Below are 20,694 nucleotides of genomic sequence, written 5' to 3' on the forward strand. Positions count from 1 at the left end.
TACAGAATTTGTCACATAAACTGTAATTAATAGATACCTATCATCGTCATCATTTTTATTATTAGTATGTATAAGAATAATATAGTAATAATATAGTAATACTGATAATATCTAGCGATGTCATAATAATATTGAGAAAATGTTTTGAGGTTATTATATCCTTATTGTAAACACTATAGCTTTTTGATTATGTATTATCTTTGTTTTCATTACAGTCTAAATTTGCATTTGATTTTTTCTTTCTTTCTTTTTTTTTTTTGGTGCCCACATCATACTGTGACTCATTGAGTCTTCCTTTTTTTAAAATCTCGCAAGTATTTTTCCATGTATATGTTGCTGACTCACACCTTCTCATCCTGTAGCTCCTCGCTTTGGGCCCAATTTTAGGTCTTAGGATCTAATCCTTATCCCTGTTAAACTTAACTTTCTTTACATAGTTCGTCATTCCATTCTGTCAAGACCTGTTTGGATACTGCCCTCTGCTAATCTAATCATCCCCCTGATTAGAACAGTATCAACACATTTTTTTTTAAATTAGGCAATCTTTGCAATCTAGCTTTATTTCTCTGATTAGGAATGTGATGCATACTCACTGTGGCAGTCGTTGGCCACCTGTATCAGTTATGTTGGGACACTAATATTTAGCCAGTTCTCACTGTTGTGACCATGGAAGTATTGCCTTCTGAGGCTTCCTCTTCCTTGACCATCCTATGCCCTCACCTGAGATCACCTGGACTTCCCCAGGCTCTAGGTACTTCAAGTTTAATGTTGAACAAAGCAGAAGGCTTCCTAGAAAACCCTGCTCCAGTACTGTGGCCAGTGCCCATTCTGTGTTAGTTGTTAATATTTTGACTGTCTCTCCTGGGCGTAACATAATATGTGTGAAATCCATAGCTGTGAACTGACCACTTCCTTTAGTTGCAAGTTCTAGTTCTCTGGATTCTATTTGAGGTCGAGAAGGGATGTTAGAGGGGGTTTGGAGTGATGAGAGCTTGTGGAGCTCTGCTATGGAAGTTGTCCCTCTCCTCACATCAGGAAAACCTTCTGGACTTTCTCTGTTCTACATATCAACTTATTCTCCACTTTGTCTTAATTGCATGCTGCTTCAGCCCTTTGCATCATGTTTTCTTTTGGTAATATAGTGAAAAATAAGAAATGCTAGTAATTTTTATCTATTTGTTTGCACATATAAATTGTTGGCTCTTGTTTCTGCATGCCTAAGGAGATTGTACCTTGTATGTTTTAGTCAGGAAGTGATTTTGATAACCTTGTTAATATACTGTGCTAGGCAGAATAATGGCCTCCCAAAGATATCCACATCCTCATCCTCAGAACCTGTGAATATGCTATTTTACATGGTAAAAGGGATTTTACAGAGGTGATTAAATTGAGGATTTTAAAATGGGAGATTATCCTGGATTATGTGGGTTGGCTAGGTATAATCACAAGGGTTCCTCGGATGGAAAGAGGAGGGCAGGAGAGTCAGGGAAAAGAAGAGACCATGGAAGCAGAAGTTGAGTGATGTAATTAATTGCTGGCATTGAAGATGGAGAAAGGGAGCAGGAGTCAAGGAACGGCCTCTGTCAGCTGGGAAAAACAAGGAACTGGATTCTCCTCTGGAGCCTCCTCTCTCTAGGAGCACAGTCCGGCTAATGCCTCGATTTTAGCCCAGTGAAATCCATTTTTGTACTTAAGGCCCCAGGAATTGTAAGATGATAAATTTATGGTTTTTTATTTTTATTTTTACCCCTAAGTATGTGCTAATTTGTTATGGTAACAATAGGAAACTAATACAGACACTATTATCTATGTTTATAAGTCATCATCTCTGGTTATCTAGGATTGTAATTCACCCCTTTTGCCGATAATTGAGCTGATCATGCTGTAGTTCTTGTAATGGTAAGTACAATCCAGAGGAGAGAAGATACACAACCGTTTGGCCTGCCTCCATTCCTCCACTCTCGTTGAGACAGGAAGGCTTGGGACTTTGTGTGGTTGGTGTTCTCACAAATTTCCTATTCAAATACTCAAAATTTCCTACTGCTACTCTGCCAGCATTTTTTTTTCCTTTTCATTCTCTAATTCACTTAGTTTCTAATCTGTATAATATATGCATTAGTCAAAAATGACAAGATAAGACCATTTTAGATTAAAAATAAAAATAGAAGTCCAATTTTCAGAAGAATCTTTTGACAAAAACTATAATACCTATTTTTGAAGCCCCCCCTTGAGATATTATTTGGAAATATGTTGCCTCCTTGTCATAACAACAAGTTTTATTCTTAATATGAGTTATACTGGAAGCTGACTTGCCTCAGGGTTAACCATCTACTGGGGTCTGCTTGATGTAAAATAAGTACTAAGGCTGAAGTTCAAGAAATAAGATGGATTTAAAAATTAAGCAACTCAAAAAATTGTAATATGGCTTCTCAGTAGAGTTAAGAATTCAGTTAATTTTCATTAGAGTTGAATTCTGGAAGTAGGAAAACTATAAAGAACAGTTTGGCATTATTTTAATTGTCTGTTTTTGAAGTTATTTGAAAACCATAAGGCTTTTGATCAATAGAAAAATCGATGCACTCAGAACACTCCATGATGAAATCCCTTCCATTCCAGACAGCTTTCCAGTATGTTGCACTAATTTAGCGCCATTTAGACCTTTTAGTCAGTGCTGTTAGTTGCAAAAGAAATGGTGTGGGCCAAAGGGAATTGACTAAAACATAGTTGTGCTCCTTTATTGTGCATTATTTTTCTAGAATAACCCAAGGTTTTTTTTTGTTGTTCTTGTAAATTATCAAGGCAATGGGGACAGAGTCCTCCCCAATGCAGAGATCTCAGACTGGAGACACAGTGGAGTAGAAGTGGCATGAGAACACCAGTCCCAAGATCTGATGTTTGCCTGATTCTGCTCCTTACTCACTATGTGATCTTGCATGAGAGGCTTTATTTCCTTCACTTTTTTCATCTGACAGGAAAAGCATTTGTAACATAACATGATGCATATAAAAATACTTTAAAAACTAGAAAGTTCTATACACACATTAAATAATGGTGGTTACTATATAAACTTTCCCTCGTTCTTCTCACCTCCCTTAGCCACATTGGGGATCTAGATGGAATCACAAGATAAGGCTGGTGCAACCCGTGCTAACTTTATTGTGGCGACAGCATTGGTGTCACGATGTCCGCACCCCGTGACAACCATGGCAACCATGTTGTTCTGATATTGCATCAGTCTCCTACTGTCGTTTCCCTCCCTCAAAAATACTGATGCGCTGTAATCAGTGTAAAAACAATGTTAGTCCCAGCATAGTCAGTGGTGAGAATGATACGGATAATGAAACTCTCATTTTGTTTGAAAGTTAGGCTTTTGGTTGAGTGCACTTCCTACCATGATGATCATTTGCAGCATGTGGAGCCCATTAAGCAGTGTTGGAACTGGATTCACAGTTTAATGTGCTAACACTGCATCTGTTTCTACCCTGATGATAACACCTGGATCAGTTTAGAACTTATGTAGAAGTTTAAGATGTGGTGTAGTTAATTTCTAAAACAACTGTTGATCTTTTATATGTGTGAACCCCATGGTCTTTCACATTCCAGGCGAATTCACTGCCATTTGAACATGCTTATACCTGTGTGTGCTTTCAGAATGGGAAATGAAAAACATGTGCCTTCCCCTCTAGGAGCTTTATTTTCACTTAAATTCTGAGGGGTGACAATGATGAGATTATTACTTTTTTATTTCCTTTTGGGATGGATAACAAGATTCCTTTATGTTGTACTCTTATAACCTTTATCAAATGTTCATCTAAAATGAATAGTTGATGGATGATTTTCCTTCCTGCTTTGTCAAAACCCATGCCTACCCACAGCCCAACCCATTTTTGATGCCATGAATAGGTCATTGATTCCTCTTGGGAGCCCTGAAATGGACAGGCATTAAAAATTAAGGAAAGGCAATTCTGTTAGCGAGGTTGCGCGCCTTATCTCTGTGGCTGGCTAAAAGCAGAGTGCCAGTTCACTGGAGCTTTGAAAAATGGCTTTTCCCAATGACCTACTGCCTTTTAAAGGCAGCAAAGTTTGGAGTTCCTTTTTAAAGTGGTAAATGCCCTTGGAGTGTTGTAGTACAGTTATATTCCCATTAGAAAGATTGAACTTCTCTCCTGGATGCCCTCAGGAAAGAAACCATTAGAAAACAGGACCAGTATAGCATTTCGGGATGCCTGTTCTGTTATCCTACCCAAGGCAACTTTTAATGTTAGTTTTTTAATGTGGAAATCCATCTGCTCTGAGTGGAGTGACCAGACTAGAGTGCGTTACATTGCCTTTTTTCACAAGGTGACCACATTTCTGATCTTAAACACTTCTTGATTGTGTTCCAGGCCATCAGAAATTATAGCCTATTTACTGCCCACCTGCATGGGGTTGGCTTAAATGAAGACTGTCAAGAGGACATTTTCAAATATTATGTTGACTTTTCTATTAGCAAAGATACAAGAGGTTTAATATACATTGTTCTGCTTTTTAGAAGTCACTATCTTTGAAAACATAATGATGTGTGTGTGCGATTGGAAATGCCTGGAGTAATTCTTTTCCTACTTAGTGTAAGAAAAAAATAGGCTTGGGAAGCTAAAAATAGTTTGCAGATCATGTTATAGTTGTTTTGTTAGAATTCATGATCTTTAGTCGAAAAGAAATGCCGAGCCCAGCATCTTTGGTGGTATGCAATTGTTGTCCTTCCAAGGAGGCTGCTTTCCAGAATATTCTAATTAGCTGTGCACTATGACATAAGTTCTGTGACAACTTATTTTTTCTGTTATGTTTTTTGGTCCCCTCACTTGACCTTGCTGTCATCCATCCTTCCAGATGAGTTAGACTGCCGTGAGCATCATTCTTGTGCTGTTAGATTGGCTGATGGGCTTATAATTAATACACGTACAATTTCATGTTGGTGTGGTAGGAGAGAGAGAGAGGCAAAAGTCCTGAAGACTATGCTCAGAGAAAAGGTAAATGACACCAGTGACTGAATGCTAGATGTAGTGGTGTTGGCCAACATTTCATAAAAAAGTGCTCTTTTCTGGAGTCCGGGAAGACAAGGGACGCGATTCATTGTACTAATAGTCATTTGTTAACCACCTACTATGTGTCGAGTTAACCTTCTTATCTTATTTAATCTTATTTAATTTTCACCAGAGACAGCAGGTTATAGATGAGAAAACTGAATCATACAGCTAGTGAGTTCAAGAGGAAGAATTTGAATCAAGATTTGGCTAACTACAAAGTGTGTGATTGTGTGTGTTTAACACTTAACATGGATTTTAGGAGTTGTTTCAGATAAAAAATGAATGTGGTTTTTTTTACAGATTGGAGTGAAAAATTAGATCTGTTATGCTTAGATTCTTCTGATTGAATATTGTCCTCCATTCCTACGCTTAAATTCTGCTTGTACATTTCATGCCTTGTGAATTTGTTTAATTAGCATGGTTACTGTGTGTTGAAAAAATTATCTTTTATTGGCAATAGCCAGGGTGACAGAAATTATGTTTGGTGAAGGCAGTGAGAGTCATGATTGAATAAAAATGATCTTGTGGTCTAGTTTGGGGATTTCCAGTCTTATGGAGGTTAGCTGATTTAGCTGTCATAGATACGGAGTGCTGAGGAAGATGCTTCTTATCTCCAACTCTTCCAAGTTTGAGAATTTGGGGGTCAGCAAAAGGATAAAATATACCATGCTTAAGATTCTTAAAGGGACACGTTGCTGCCTTGTAATTTGTTTGTAACGTGAGATCTGAAAGAGCTGATAGTTTCCATTTAACGTTTCGCATATGTATTTTGAGCGCCTACCATATGATTTATTTAAAGCGCTACAGAGCAGAAAGTGTCAGGATTTCCTGACAAGTTTAACTTAATTTATTCGTTGATCATTAAAGTTTGGTCAGTGAATGACGTCTATATTAGAAAGTACTATGTATTGGAATGCAGATAAATTTTAACGGTGGAGTTAATCTCTCTTTCTCTCCTCATTCTTGGCTGAAATATCTCTTGCCTTCCATGACAAATTAGAGAGTTGTGGTTTGTGGACCAAAAGTTTGGGTACTTTGTGTAGGCTCATCTATGTTAGTTTTAAATTGGAGCGTTTTCCTCCTTGCTTATCTGTTTTTCATCAGGGATGATATATTCTTGTGTCCAAGAAGACTCTGATTTAGCTGTGAGGCTGATTTTATTGTGGGGCTGTCTGTGTATCCTGTCATCACAGGCGACCCTGGTGAAACTTCTCATGTTGTGCATGTGTGTTGCTGCAATATGTTTAAAGTCTGATCTTTCTCAGATTGTGTGTGTGTGTATGTAACTATTTTATAGCTGAAAAGGGATGCAGGCAGCAAAATTTCTGCCAGAATATGTTTTCTATTATATTTTGTAATATGAAATTATAGGTTAGTTTTTGGCTTTCATAAAGCTGCCTCTTTCACCCGTCACTGGGAGACAAGTAACACCTTCCTTTGACTCACGTTTTCCAGGACTCCTTAGTGTTAAAAGAAGACTTTCTTTTTGAAATGCAGAAATTAAAAGAATATGGTACAAAAGCATTTTTTATAGCTTTATTGAGTCTTGAGGGCAGATATATGGATTCCAGACAAAATGCAATAATAGACTAGGATTTTACTTTCAAATCGTCTTGCAAACACTTCTCATTGAAGATTTATTGTACATGTGGAGGAACAGAGCTGCTTTGAAGGTTAAATGGAGTAGTTTGGAGAACAATGTTCAAGGTCTTTCTCTGCCTCTTATTAAGTATGTGTTCTCTTTTAACTAACTTAACCTGTCCAGCCTCAGCTTCCTATTTCATAGTGGTATTGGGAGGATAAAATGAGATTAACGTGTGTGTGCTTTGTGAGCTTTGTCAATCTCAGTGTAAATACGAAGTAGCCCTAGTGTTTTATTACATGTGTTTAGTTAGCGTTAATGCCCCATTGGCATGAGCAGGGGATTTTTTTCCTCTGATCGAGAACGTAGATAAATCCTGGTAGAACGGAGAGTAAGATACCACTTAAAACCCTATTTATACTAACAGAGCAGTTCAACTCCTATCACCTAAAACACAGCACCAGACATAGTATAGGAGAAATATGGCTTTTATGTGAAATCTAGTTTCCCTGAAATGCTGAAGGATAAACAGGGGGAGCGTACGTCGTTGTATAGGACGGTCTCTGGTGTATTTGTTTGCTGGGGCTGCCATAACAAAATGCCACAGACCAGGTGGCTTAAACAGCAGAAATTTATTTTCTCACAGTTTGGAGGGTTAAAGTCCCAGATCAAGGTGTCGGCAGGTTTGATTTCCCCAAGGCCTCTTCTTGGCTTGCAGATGGCCACCTTCTTGCTGTGTCTTCACATGGTCCTTTTTTCTGTGCAGGAATGCCCCCAGTGTCTAAATTTCGTCTTCTGATAAGATTGCATTAGGGCCCACCCTATTGGCCTCATTTTAACTTAATTACTTCTTTGAAGGCCTGATCTCCAAATATAGTCACATTCTGAGGTACTGAGGTTAGGGATCCAACATAGAGTTTGGTGCGGGGGGACACAATTCAGTCTATAACACAGGGAGGCCCATAGACGAGGAACTGAGGTTTGGATTCCGGTGTGGGTAGCTTACGTCTATACTGATGTAGTTGTCTCAGGCAGGACTCTTAAATTTCTCGTGTCCACATCTGGCCACATCTGCTTACAGGGTGGTGACAAGGATTTAAGATAGTCATGAACATGAGCACATTTTGTAAAATGTAAAAGCGTGATGCAAATGCAGGGTGGTATCGTAACATAAATACCTGTGAGGGAAACATTGGCAGCATGTGGAGGATTTTAAGTGGACAAGACACAGGATCATTACAGGCATTTGGCTAAAAGAAGCTTCTTGGCTCTTCTCTTTGGCTGAAGGAAAGGTGTGGATAAAGCAAGGTGATTTGGTTAAGACTTAATTCAGAGAAGACAGGTTAGGCTAACAGATAAGCCAAACATCTGGATAATGCAGCATGAATGTGCTCCCACCCCCAATGCCTGTTTTCTTAGAGCATGTTAGTTTCTCGTTTTTAAATTTTTTTCCTTAACATCATGGTCTGGCTGTGCTCAGGCTGAGGACCCTTGGTGAGTTCCTGAGCAGGGTTCGTGGCCAGAGGGCACTTTTTCTATTTACCTTAAGTGAAGATTAGGACCCCTCCTCAAGGATGTGATGTTTTTTAAAAGTAATATTTGAATAGTTTGGAAAACTACAGTATACTGTAGTATATCTGTTCTGAAATTTGTGCATAAATGTGTATAATTCTTGTACACATTTCTGTATGAAGACAAGTATTTTAACTGAAGAGGTGTGTTCTCAGCTTGCCATGCCTACCCATTTAGAGTGTATTTGGATAATCAAATCCTTAAGCACAAAGAATCTAGGGTCTAATAGAACCCATTCATTTTTGAAAGATTTGAACTTCATAAAAAACTGTAATCAGATATTCATTTCTCCCCTTAAAAAACTAGTCAAGGGGCCAGCCCAGTGGTGTAGTGGTTGAGTTCGCGTGCTCCACTTTGGCGGCCTGGGATTTGTTAGTTCGGATCCTGGGCACAGACCTACACACCGCTCATCAAGCCATGCTGTGGCAGCCTCCTACATAGAAGAACTAGAAGGACTTACAACTAGGATATACAACTATGCACTGGGGCTTTGGGGAGAAAAAAAAAAGAGGAAGGTTGACAACAGATGTTAGCTCAGGGCCAATCTTCCTCATCAAAAACAAAAAAACCCCAAAAACTAGTTAAACTTTTGTAATTTTTTTACAATAGAAAAATTATAAGGAACCAGTTGTACTTTACAACATGTCACTAATCCTCAAGACCCACTGTAAAGGAAACAGTATAATATAAAAAAAAAATTTATGAAATCCTATGAAACTGAAATTCATAAATTATATAAAATAATATACTAAAGTGGTTCATGTGCTTGAGTTAACTTTTGGGAACAAAAAAGCGTCATAGTACCCCTTCTAGTGGTTACTAATTTCAAGTTGGAAATATTAAGAATAAAAATATTTTCATTAAGCTTTTGAGTTGAGACTCTGATTCAGTTTAGTCCAGTGAGAAGGAGGTGAGGTGTGTAGTAATGTTTTATTATGTTAGGATGGCATGATATGGGTACACTGAACACATAGTTGTGTAGAAAATATTAATACTATTTTCATCATGCAAATTGCAAGTCAATGAAAACTATTTCAAGTTGTTAAGGAGCTAACATTAAGGTAGAGGATGCGTTTAATCAGTGAAAATAAATGCTTGGAGTCTGATTTTCCCAATAATCTCATGCTGTTAATTTTTGCTTTAATCTTGCAAAATGCTTTTTGTATAAATACTTTCAAAAAACATCTTTAGGAAGCTGATGTTTTAATTTTAAATGATCCGCTTGCTTTTAAATGGGTTATGAATTAGCTTTCAGGGTCACTTAAAGTTTTGTCTTCAATATTTCCTGTAGAAATTCTGAAAATGATAACGTTGATTTATCCGGGGAACTAAAGGTACTTTAGAAATATTTAGCCCAGGTTGGTTCCTCCTCCTCATTTTCTTCCACTAGGAGAAGGGAGTGTCTGGGTAAACTCTAGACATGGGAGGAGGAAGGAGCTGCCTTGTCTGAGGAAGCTCCAAGAGAGTGAGTCTCCAGCAGCTCGGGCTGACTTCAGCAGCAGCAGGGGCCACGTTTAATCAGAAGCGTACTTTTCTGTTTTTTAGGGGGCATGGAGGAGGTTTGCTGTGTCAGATGTAGCTCATAAGACTCCTTTGTTGCTTATGGAAAAAACCCTACAGGGATGGAAGAGCGGTCCACCAAGTATATTTCTTTAGTTAGAAGGCCGAGCATTCTCACACTTACGTTTTCACACAGCAAGCGGTTTCTTGGGGCCCCGTTCCTTGGATGTCTGACTACAGGCTCTTTGTTACTCCTGCGGCCTCTTTTCATTCAACGTCTGTAGCCTGACAATTTAAAAATTTTAAGTGCCTGTTGCTTAGGAAGACATCATCTCTGCCACTAAAGGGCTACAGTTTAGTAAGGGGAGATCAAGATAGAAACAAGCGAGTTAGTTATGTGTTACATGTGTAAGGGTAAGTTCATGCCTAAAGCACAGGACCTTCCGTTTCCACTGGGACCTGGAAACCTAACCCTGCCCCCGCCAGTCCAGCACCTTACATTGAAATTTACCTGCCCCACCTTAAGTTCCTCCAGGAATCTGAAATACTTTGCTTATCCCCAAACTAAGAGAGCCTCTAGATGTTATAGTATTTCTCTCATTCCCCTACCCTGTTAGGCAAATATTTGCATATTAACTCAAACTTTCTAAATATTCTGATGGCTTATCCCTAAAGAGGGACTCTAATGAAGGGATTATAGGTTAAGTAGCAAATGAGTGCCAAAGACATTTGGGTGAGCCAATTAACCTGATAGTTTTTCACAGTTAATTATCGTGGAGTGAGCAGAGGTTAGTGCCCGGAGTGGGTGAAGTACTTTTAGATGAAAGTGATAATTCCCTATATACTTAAAACAATGTAGAATTTTCCTAAAAGGTGAGTGCAGCTTATTAGTACCAATCATTTCTAATTAGAATTCAGTTCATCAAATATATATTGAATGCCTACTGTGTGCTAGGCTCCAAAAGATAAATAAGATGCTTTTCTGGGGCCAGCACAGTAGCACAGTGGTTAAGTTCACGCACTCTGCTTCGATGGCTCAGGGTTCACTGGCTCAGATTCCAGGCGCAGAGCTACGACGAACTGCTTGGCAAGCCACGCCATGGCAGGCGTCTCACATATAAAGTAGAGGAAGATAGGCATGGATGTTAGCTCAGGGCCAATCTTCCTCAGCAAAAAGAGGAGAACTGACAGCAGATGTTAGCTCAAGGCTAATCTTCCTCAAAAACAAAAAAAAGATGGTTTTCTACTTCTTAAGAGTTTACAGTGCATTAGGGAGATAAAGCAAGTTCAACCAGACAATCGCCAAATCAAACCTGAGGACCATTGGGGAAATTGATTTCCAGCCAAATTCCTTTCTATTCTCTGAAGGGCAATAGTATGAGACAGAGTTAGGCCAGCGATTCCTGCTGCTCCATCCCTCAAACTTCACTCCAGTCAAACCAACCTGTTGTATTTGTTCAGACCCCAAGCTTACGACCTTCCCTCCTGCCTCATGGTCTTCGAAAATACTGACTGTCAGGCTGGGAAGGTCTCTACAGTTCCCTTACTTCTTTTTTTTGAGAAAGATTAGCCCTGAGCTAACACCTGCTGCCGAAACCTCCTCTTTTCTCTGAGGAAGACTGGCCCTGAGCTAACATCCGTGCCCATCTTCCTCTACTTTATACGTGGGATGCCTACCACAGCATGGCTTGCCACGCAGTGCCATGTCTGCACCCGGGATCCGAACCAGCGAACCCCGGGCTGCAGAGAAGCGGAACTTGCGCACTTAACCGCTACTCCACCAGGCCAGCCCTCCTGTACTTCTTCCTTTAACTCCTTCCATGTATGTAGACATGCTTTCCTCCAGGAAGCTTTTCACCTTCTAGGACTGTTGGGCGTCTGTTCGGTTCTCCCATAACAGTAAGGGTTTCGTGTTAGAGGAGTAGTGTTCATACAGAAGTGAAATGACCCGCGCGCTTCTTTGCCTCCTCTGCTAGGCTGACTGTTTCTTGAAGTCAGTGACTATTTTGCTCACTCTTGTGTCTGCAGTGCCCTTTAGGATGTCTAGCCCATCACTGAATGAATGAATAAATGAGTGAATCATTTTCTCAGGACAGAATCAATCCATTTTATTGGGCAGCGACTTTCAATAGGGGATGGAAGAGGGACTGTTAAAATCACCTGTGCCCTGCTTTCAAAACATGTGTTTCCTCCTGCTCCTTCTGAAGTGTCTTCCACATATCATCCCACTTAAGATCCCTAATAATTGTAGTAAGAAGTTAGAGTCATTAATGGGAGAGGGTCAGTGCTCGATGTCAAAATCAAGCATATTTGCAACAGTAGCTAGGAAACGCTTGGGGAGATGGTTGTCGCTAATGAATGCTGGAGATTGAAGCATATTTGGAGAGATGCAACTGATTGAAGAACAGCAATCCAGGCAGAGGAAGGGAAGAGATGGTTTGAGCAAAGGCCTAGTGGTTGGGAAGTTGGGCTGACGTTAGATGTACATGGAGGAGTAACGGGAGATTGGCCTGGAAGTCATAATGGCTATGGCTGTGAATGCTGGGCTGGGAAGAGTGATTTTTATGGTAAGAAAGAGGGCATGAAGAGGGATTTTTGTGGAGCAGAGTGCTGGTGTTAAGAGTTATATTTCAGGAAGTTTCTCCATCGTTGGTGTGTGTAATGGATCAAAGTGGGAATGAGAACAGGGAGGGATCGCTATTCAGTTTCCTTTAACAAATATTTATGTTGTGCCTCGTGTGTGTTTGGCACTGGGAGAAAACATAAGGCATAATCCCTTCCCTGAGGGGACTGATAGCCCAACAAGGAAAGAGAAGAATGAACAGGCCACTCCTGTGAGCAGGCTACGCCATCCAGGTAGGGAATAGAGCCTGAAGGAGGGCAGAAGAAAGAGGAAGTCAGAAGTTCCCCGGGTTCCAGGGAAACTTGTGTATTGGATTTTCTGTGAGGTCCTGAACAGCATGAAAATGTCCTTAACCAATTTAAAAATAGACATAGGAGGAAAGAGAGGAGCCCTCATGCATAACCTCTATGTCAGTGATGGAAGAATGATGGTACTTAATGAGGGGCTTGTATGAAAAAGGAGATTTTTTTGTGAGGAAAATTATTTAGATTCAGTCTTAGTAAACTTAAGACAGGGAAAGGACAACTAACAATATTACTTGATAATTACACAGTGCTGTTTTGTTAGGACTCTTTTGGTTGCAGATGTCAGAATAAACTCACTTATGAGTAAGGGGCATTTATTGGCTTATTTAACAGTGTTAGCTTCAGGCATTATGGGATCCAGCTGCACTAGGAATTGCCTCTTTGTCTCCTTGATCTGAGTTCTTTTGTGCTGGCTTCATTCTTAGGTAGGCTTTGTCTTCAAGGAATCCCCTAGCAGCCCTAGGATTTCATCTCATTCTCAGAGGAAGATGTCCCTTCCCACTAGATTATTGGGACTATATTGACCCTGATTGACCTGGCTTGCTGCTAAGTTAATGGTCGTGGCCGGGAGTAAGGATGGGGGGGATATAGTAGACTAATTGGCCAAATCATATGAGAGGGAACCTTTCATCAGGAGGTGAGGGCAGCCTTACCCTGTCCACATGGACTGAGAGTGGATTTGGGCTATTCTCCAAAGGAAAAACAGGACACTGTTAACCAGAAGAAGAAGGGGTCCAAAAAACAGCAAGTGTCCATTACACAAGGCTATGTAATTTTCAAACATTGTAAGTTAACATTGCCCTGTTTGATCTTTAACACAACAGCTTGTGAGAAGTATTATTATGATTATCTACCAACCATAGGTAAGGAAGCTGAGCTTTAGAGAGGCTAACTGGCCAAGGGTGACACAACTAGTGTTAGTAGAGGAACCAGCATTTCATTTCTCTTTCTCTCATTCAAGTGTGGATATCACCTGGGCAATTAGAAACGTAAGCTCATGAGCAACACCCCAGCTGGAGGTATAGATAGAGAAGGCATCTCTGGAGTTGTAGGTGTCAGAGACTATGACCACATAGGTGGAAAGTGTAGGAAGAAAGAAGGTCAAGGGACAGAACCAGGAGAGCAACATCTGCATTTGGGAGAAAAATGTGGAAGAGATGCTAGCCAAGGATAGTTAGAAAGATAGGAGGAGAATGAAAAGAGTAACATGTTGAAGACCAAAGAGAAGACTTCATAAATTATTGTTATTTATTATCTTGTTCTGAGAGTGTCATTAAAGCTTAAAGGAATTTTAAGTGACATTCTTAAGACTGTGATCCATAGATTGTGAAGGCCATAAACGGATAAAAGAGCACTGTGTTTGCATTGATGGCCAGCATCAGTTGTTTGCTGTTGATGGTAATGATAATAATATTAATAATGACAGCAGCTAACATGTGTTACATATATTATATTACACATACACAGTCTATTACGTATAACCATGTACTTTTTGCTTATTAACTCGTTTACTTCTCACAATAATCCTATAAGGCAAGTGCAGTTATTATCTTTATTTTACAGATGAGGAAACTGAGGTATGGAGAGGTGAAGTAACACTGTGCATCCACCATCTCATAGTCTGGACTCCAATCCAGTTGGCTCCAGAATCGGTTTTCTTAACCACTGCATTTCAGTGCCCTTCCTGGACGTGGATGGGCATGCTGGAGTGCACTGAAGCAGGGCAGGTTAACAAAGGCCATGATCACTCTTCTCTCTTGCAGAGCAAATTTCAACCCATCATTTAAAAAAAACATTTTTTTTAGTTTAAATTTTGGCCTTTACTTACTTTTCAGTAGAACAATGGAAAGCACTCTGGAATAGGGTGCCGTTTGATGTTTGAAGAATCTAAGTGGCATTCCTGCTCTTCCGAGGACAAATGGTCATCATTTCTGTGGGTGTTTGTGACTGAAAAGGTCAATGGACAGAAAAAAATAGCAGTGAGAGAAACACACCAAAGGGCAGTTGAGATAGCAGTGTCACATCATTCATCAGTTTTACAATAGCGATGGCCTTTGTCAACATTTGCTAAAGGAAGAATCATAAGGCAGCAAAAAACAAAGAGCCAAAATGAACAAAACTGGAAGCAGGTTCAGACCTCCTTGAAGACTGGAGAGACTGGATCTTTTTGCTTCCAAAGACAGTCTCAGTCATGTGCTCTCTGGAGTATTCTGCCTACAATTGTTTCTTTTCACCTCTGCTGCTCTGATGTTCGCCACCTCTCCCAGAGTGGAAAATTTCCTAATTCCTTAGCGTCTTTCTGAATTTTCAATACCAATTCACAGAAGTAATCTCAGAAATTGTGTTGGCATGAAATTTTGTTTTGAGTTCAGGTTTTTCATTGGCTGAGAAATAGCAGAAGAGGTTTCACTATTTCCAGTTTGGACTCGTGTGAGAAAATGCAAATGGATGAAAATCTATTATGGTTAGTGTTGGACAACTACCATTACTTCTCATTTTGCTGGCAGATTGTTCAGATTCTGTTAAAGCCCCTTTGGTCCATATCTTTTTTAATATGATGTGAGGGATGCGTAATGCATCCCTTATCACTGACTAGCATATGTGACATGACTTATATACTAAAGCCCAATACAATTTCATCTTATTTCATGTTCTTTTGCCATAATATTCATTGGTTAAATAAAACCTGCCTAAGCAGATAACACCTGTCATAGGACTCTATCATGCTAACATCTTCCTTTGTCTAGTGTGTTTTAACATCTTCCTTTGTCTAGTGTGTTTTACACATGGGTGAGGCATTGCTTTGCTTGTCCACTTTTCTTTTATTAACACTGTTTTATCCTTTAAACTTTTTCTACAGTATAAATTTAGGGCTGTGCTTCAACCAAGTGTTTTCTCACAGTGAAATTATGAGAATCGTTAATTTTGTTCTTTGTTTGGAAACCCTTGTTTTGTGAGACTTAGACGTATATCATGTTGGCTGTTGCAGATTACTAGATTTATTGCTATAAATATAAAAAATTCTGGCAGCTTTGAACAAATTTTTAAAAGTGTGGGTTTTATTTTTCCTCAAAAAGTCTGTACAGAGGTGGTTATGGTGTTGAACTGATAGCATGTAGAAAACTTGGTTTGACTGTCGTTCTCCGTCCTTTATGGATCTGCCACTGCTAGGGTGAAGTACTGTCCTAAACGAAGCGTGCTTCCCAGCTTTCCTCACTGCATCGGCAAAGCCTTGTCCCAGAATGCTTTGCTGTTGAACTTTCCACCACCCTGACTTAGCATGAGTGTTTCTGCATTGAGATTAGAGAAATTCACGTCAATGTCTAGGTTAATGTTTAGGAGAGCCCAGTTGGGTTTTCATTCTGAATACTTGAAATCGGCTCTCTCTGACTACACTGTTTGGCAGTTTTTCCTATTTCTTTTAAATTTTAATTATAACCCATCAAGTCTTAAGCAATTACTTCTGGGTTAGACTCTTGATGAATGTCATAGCAGGGTGTTTTAATTTGATGGATCCAGAATAACATCTGTTTCTAATATTTTAACAGCCAATTTATGTGGAAATTCACTTAATACACAGTCAATACATGGAGACTTGTAAAAATCAAAATCAAAATGGAAAATCAAAGCACTCTGATATAGTAGGTCTTCTGTTAACATAAGATTTCTCTTATGACTAGGTTCAGCTGCCACTAGCTAACATCCAAAATATCGCAGTTTAAACAAGATAGCAATTTATTTCTCATACTCACAAAATGGGGAGGTAGTTAGCCTAGGGCTGGTGTGGTCTACTGTAACAGGGGCTCAATTTCCTTCAGTCTGATTGCTCTACTGGGCATGATTTATATCCCTAAGGACACCTTATAGGCCAGGATGGCTGCTAGGATTCCAGCTATTACATCTGTGCTACAGTCGGAAGGAGGTAGGGGTAGAAGGGAAGAATGCTAAGCTGTTTTTTTTTTTTTTTTTTTGTGAGGAAGTCTGGCCCTGAGCTAACATCCGTTGGCAATCTCCTTTTTTTTCTCTTTGAGGAAGATTGTCCCTGAGCTAACATCTGTAGCAGTCTTCCTCTATTTTGTATGTGGGATGCTGCCACAGCATGGCTTGATAAGTGGTGTGTAGGTCTGCATCCAGGATCCAAACCTGCGAATCCTGGGCTGCTGAAGTGGAGCATGTGGACTCAACCACTGCGCCATTGGGCCAGCCCCTAAGCTTTTTCTTTTTAAGGACACTTTCTGGAAGTAGTGCATAGTATTCTGCTTATGTGCTGTAGGCCAAATATTAGTTACATGACCATATTTAACAGCAAGAGAGATAAGAAATGAAGTCTTTTCCGTATGACCATACTCCTATGAGTATGGAAGAAGGGGAGAAGAGACATTGGGGAAAAACCAACTATCCCTGCCACACTGAGTATTTTTTGAGACATGATTTCAATAGACCTTCTGCCTTTTTCTGTGACTCTAGAAGAGTCAGCTGGTTCTCCTAAGTAGATAATCTGCGTAAAAGGACTAGCATGGTGTTTGGCACAGAATGGATATGCATCAACTGCTGATCAGTGTGTTTTAGTTCTAACCCCCAAGTGCACCTAATTTCAGAGGTTGTGGATCAAGCAGACTTTAATAAGGGACTTTAGTAGATGTGCCCCAGTCTTTGTAGAATAGTAATAACAGCAGCTAACAGGGCCGAGATGTCATTTGCACTAGGTCTCCAAAACAGTCATGTATCTGCAAAGCAGTGTTCTCTGCTCCTCTCCGTAGAAGATAAATGAGCAGTTGCAAGTGTTTGTTAAATGATTTCAAGGTAAAACTGTTACCATCATAGAAACTGAAGCACAGAGGGGTTAATTGGGAAGCAGTTGAGAACCAGCACTGTCTAGTCATTTGATCCCAACCGGAGTACTGACTCTGCTGTTTTCATTGGTTGTGTGTCCTTGGATAGGTTTCCTAATGTGTTAGAATCTCTGTTGCATTTTCTTATTTCTGAAGACAGTGAGTAAATTACAGAGGTGGAACTCAGGAATGTTTCTCCTCAATCCAGGGCTTTTCTTTTTTTGAAGATTTAATTTTTTTCCTTTTCTCCCCAAAGTCCCCTGGTACATAGTTGTTTATTCTTAGTTGTGGGTCCTTCTAATTGTGGCATGTGGGACACTGCCTCAGCATGGCCTGATGAGTGGTGCCCTGTCTGCACCCAGGATTCGAACCAGCGAAACCCTGGGCCACCCCAGCAGAGTACACGAACTTAACCACTCGGCCACGGGGCCGGCCCCCCCTTTTTTTTTTTTAAAAGCATCCAGGGCTTTTCTAGTCTGATTTTTGGTAATGTTCATATGGAAATTCCTTTGATCATGCCTGCCCCACAGTGGAAGGTAGAACTGGTGGAGAGGCTCGAGGTAAAGGTCATCAGGTCTCCCCCGACATATTCTTAAGTTACACGAATGCCTACACTCCCTTAAAGAGCCCTGACATCAGACTAGGCAAGAGGTTTCCAGTTAGGGAGTAGGAGCCTTGAGCGTCTTATTCCTACTTCCTTCTAACTCTTGAGCCTCTTTTGTGTTCTATAAGTACAGAGATAGGCGCACTGGGGAGACAAGACTCAAGATGCCGCCCTGTTCTCTGAAAGGTATAGTGGCCTAGAGCAGGGATCCTCCAAACTGAGTCATTTACATGCCACTGTCAACATCTGTACCTTATCCACATATACCAGTACTGTAGATTCCTTCATATTTATCTTTACATTGACTTTTTAATTTTTAACAGCTTCATTCTCAGCAAACGTCTATGAAATCCAGCTCTGATGTGGTAATTAAATTTCCTTTCAAGTACACATTAAAATAAATATAACCATTACAAATCTTTACAAGGTTTGTGTATCTTCTCACATCCTCCCTGTGGTATGTAGATCACATTTTGAGAAGTGTATCATATTGGAGAAAGAGCGTGGGCCATGAAACTCTACCCTGCTGTTTCCAACTAGTGTGGCTGGAACCATTGTTATTAATCTTTCTCAACCATAATTTCCTCACCTGCGAGATGTATATAGTAATATACACCTCCTCAGTTATTGTAAGGATTATCTGAGAAGATATAGCCAGGGAGACCAGCACGGTGCTTGGCAGATAGCAAGTGCTCAGTAAATAGTAGGCCATTCTTTGTTGAAGTCTGTTTGGAAATATGAGGCATGCAAACCTGGAACTATTAATTCTCAAAAGCAGGGGACAGTGAAGTGCCATCATGATTGCTATAGATGATAATAAGTCCTGTGAGAGCTCAGAAGGGGGGAAGGCTGAAGTTTCCTAGAAGGAAGGAGGAGAAGAAACATTTGGATAGATAGAGAGCCATTCTTCCTTGCCTCTCCAGCAGTCTAGGTTCTTGCTACTCAAAGTGTGGTCCATGGACCAGCAGCATCAGCTTCACCTGGGATCTTGTTAGAAACATGGATTCTCAGGCTCCTCCCCAGGCCTGCTGAATCAGAACCTGCCTGTATCAAGATCCCAGATATTAGTGTGTATCAGGAGCGTTGCTGTGGCACAGATATCCTATCTAAGGTGTATTTCTGGTAGGGGACTAGTCCTCACTGTAAGTGCATGCTCTGCACCAGTATCACGTGGGACCGTGCTTCTTAAAATGCAGATGCTCAGGCCTCACATCACCTGGGGCCTGGAATCTGCATTTTTGGCTAGGATACCACATGATTTTCAGGGCAGTTGTTTGGCAATTTCTGCGTTAAGGCTTAAATCACTGACGGAAACTGCATTTATTCTTCAAAGGTATTTGCATTCAAACAAGGAAGAAAGCTTTTGAGGAAAAGAAATACAGCCCTAATTGTGGTGTTATTAAGCATGAAGGGGAGGATCTGAATTCAATCTATATGTAAAGCCTTCTGTAATTAATCATGCATACCTGGAATCTCATCATAAAACCACATGACGATAAAGCTTTCCAGGAAGGGGCTATCTCAGCAATGTCATGTATTTTCTTTTTTTTCTCCTTTCTATATTTTATGTTTGATTCTTTTTTAACATTTTGTTTTTTAGCCGTGCTATCAAGACTAATCAGGACCTTCTCCCAGAAACTCCATGGACGCACATTTTCTACAATGACTTTTGGGGGACTCTGCTAACCCACAGTGGCAGCCACAAGTCCTACCGGCCGCTCTGCACTCTCTCTTTTCGCCTGAACCATGCCATCGGGGGGCTGAACCCCTGGAGCTATCATCTTGTCAATGTCCTCCTGCACGCGGCAGTCACCGGTCTCTTCACGAGCTTCTCCAAGATACTCCTCGGGGACGGATACTGGACCTTCATGGCTGGCTTGATGTTTGCCTCTCACCCCATTCACACGGAGGCGGTGGCGGGCATCGTGGGACGGGCCGATGTCGGGGCCAGTCTCTTCTTTCTGCTCTCCTTGCTCTGCTACATTAAACACTGTTCAACCAGAGGCTACTCAGCCAGGACTTGGGGCTGGTTCCTGGGGACGGGGCTGTGCGCAGGATGCAGCATGTTGTGGAAGGAGCAAGGAGTGACTGTGCTGGCAGTGTCAGCCGTTTATGACGTCTTTGTCTTTCACAGGCTGAAAATGAAACAGATCTTACCTGCCATTTACAAAGTAAGTGATTGTTGGCGCTCGAGCATTGGATTACTGAGTAATCTCCTTGCTTGGTCCTTTTTCACCATTTAAAAAGCAAATTTGTTCCTCCTCAAAGAGAATTTAAAATAAGTTACATTTGATCTTCGGTAAGTGGAAGTGTCCTTTTTGACTTTTTCCTACTAACCTGGGTTTCAGTCATTGTTGGTTTTATGTCTCAAGTTTCTTATTTTTATGATTTCAGACATGATAGGACAGTTTTGCCTTGGAAAGAATATGCATCTTTATTTATTTTTATTCATTCTTTATTTCGGCCCAAATTCTCTGTAATCCAGTAAATTGCTAATAATGTGTATTTGTGAAACTATCGCAGCTGATGATAGAGCTAGACGCTCGACTCTGGAGAGGGAGACTCCCCTGCCATTTGTTATACTGCTTTTTCTGAGCTGACTTTGGAAAA

At 40.4% G+C, this 20,694-nt stretch overlaps 1 protein-coding gene across 5 annotated transcripts in view; it reads left to right on the forward strand.

The window, feature by feature from the left end:
* The window catches only part of TMTC2 (transmembrane O-mannosyltransferase targeting cadherins 2), a 393,090-nt gene that overhangs the window by 135,402 nt on the left and 236,994 nt on the right, over positions 1-20,694 (forward strand). For 3 of the 5 annotated variants that reach the window (XR_011433667.1, XM_001490789.6, XM_070254221.1), the window contains one exon: positions 19,685-20,255. Coding sequence is in view for 2 of the 5 variants with exons in the window: in XM_001490789.6 (XP_001490839.1) it covers positions 19,685-20,255 (571 nt within the window). In the remaining 3 variants the exon portion in view is untranslated. Of the gene's footprint in view, positions 1-19,684; positions 20,384-20,694 lie in introns of all 5 variants that reach the window. The other 2 variants (XM_070254222.1, XM_070254223.1) reach the window with 1 other exon arrangement.

This window comes from Equus caballus, chromosome 28 (assembly GCF_041296265.1).
Source record: "Equus caballus isolate H_3958 breed thoroughbred chromosome 28, TB-T2T, whole genome shotgun sequence".
NCBI classification, from domain to species: domain Eukaryota; kingdom Metazoa; phylum Chordata; class Mammalia; order Perissodactyla; family Equidae; genus Equus; species Equus caballus.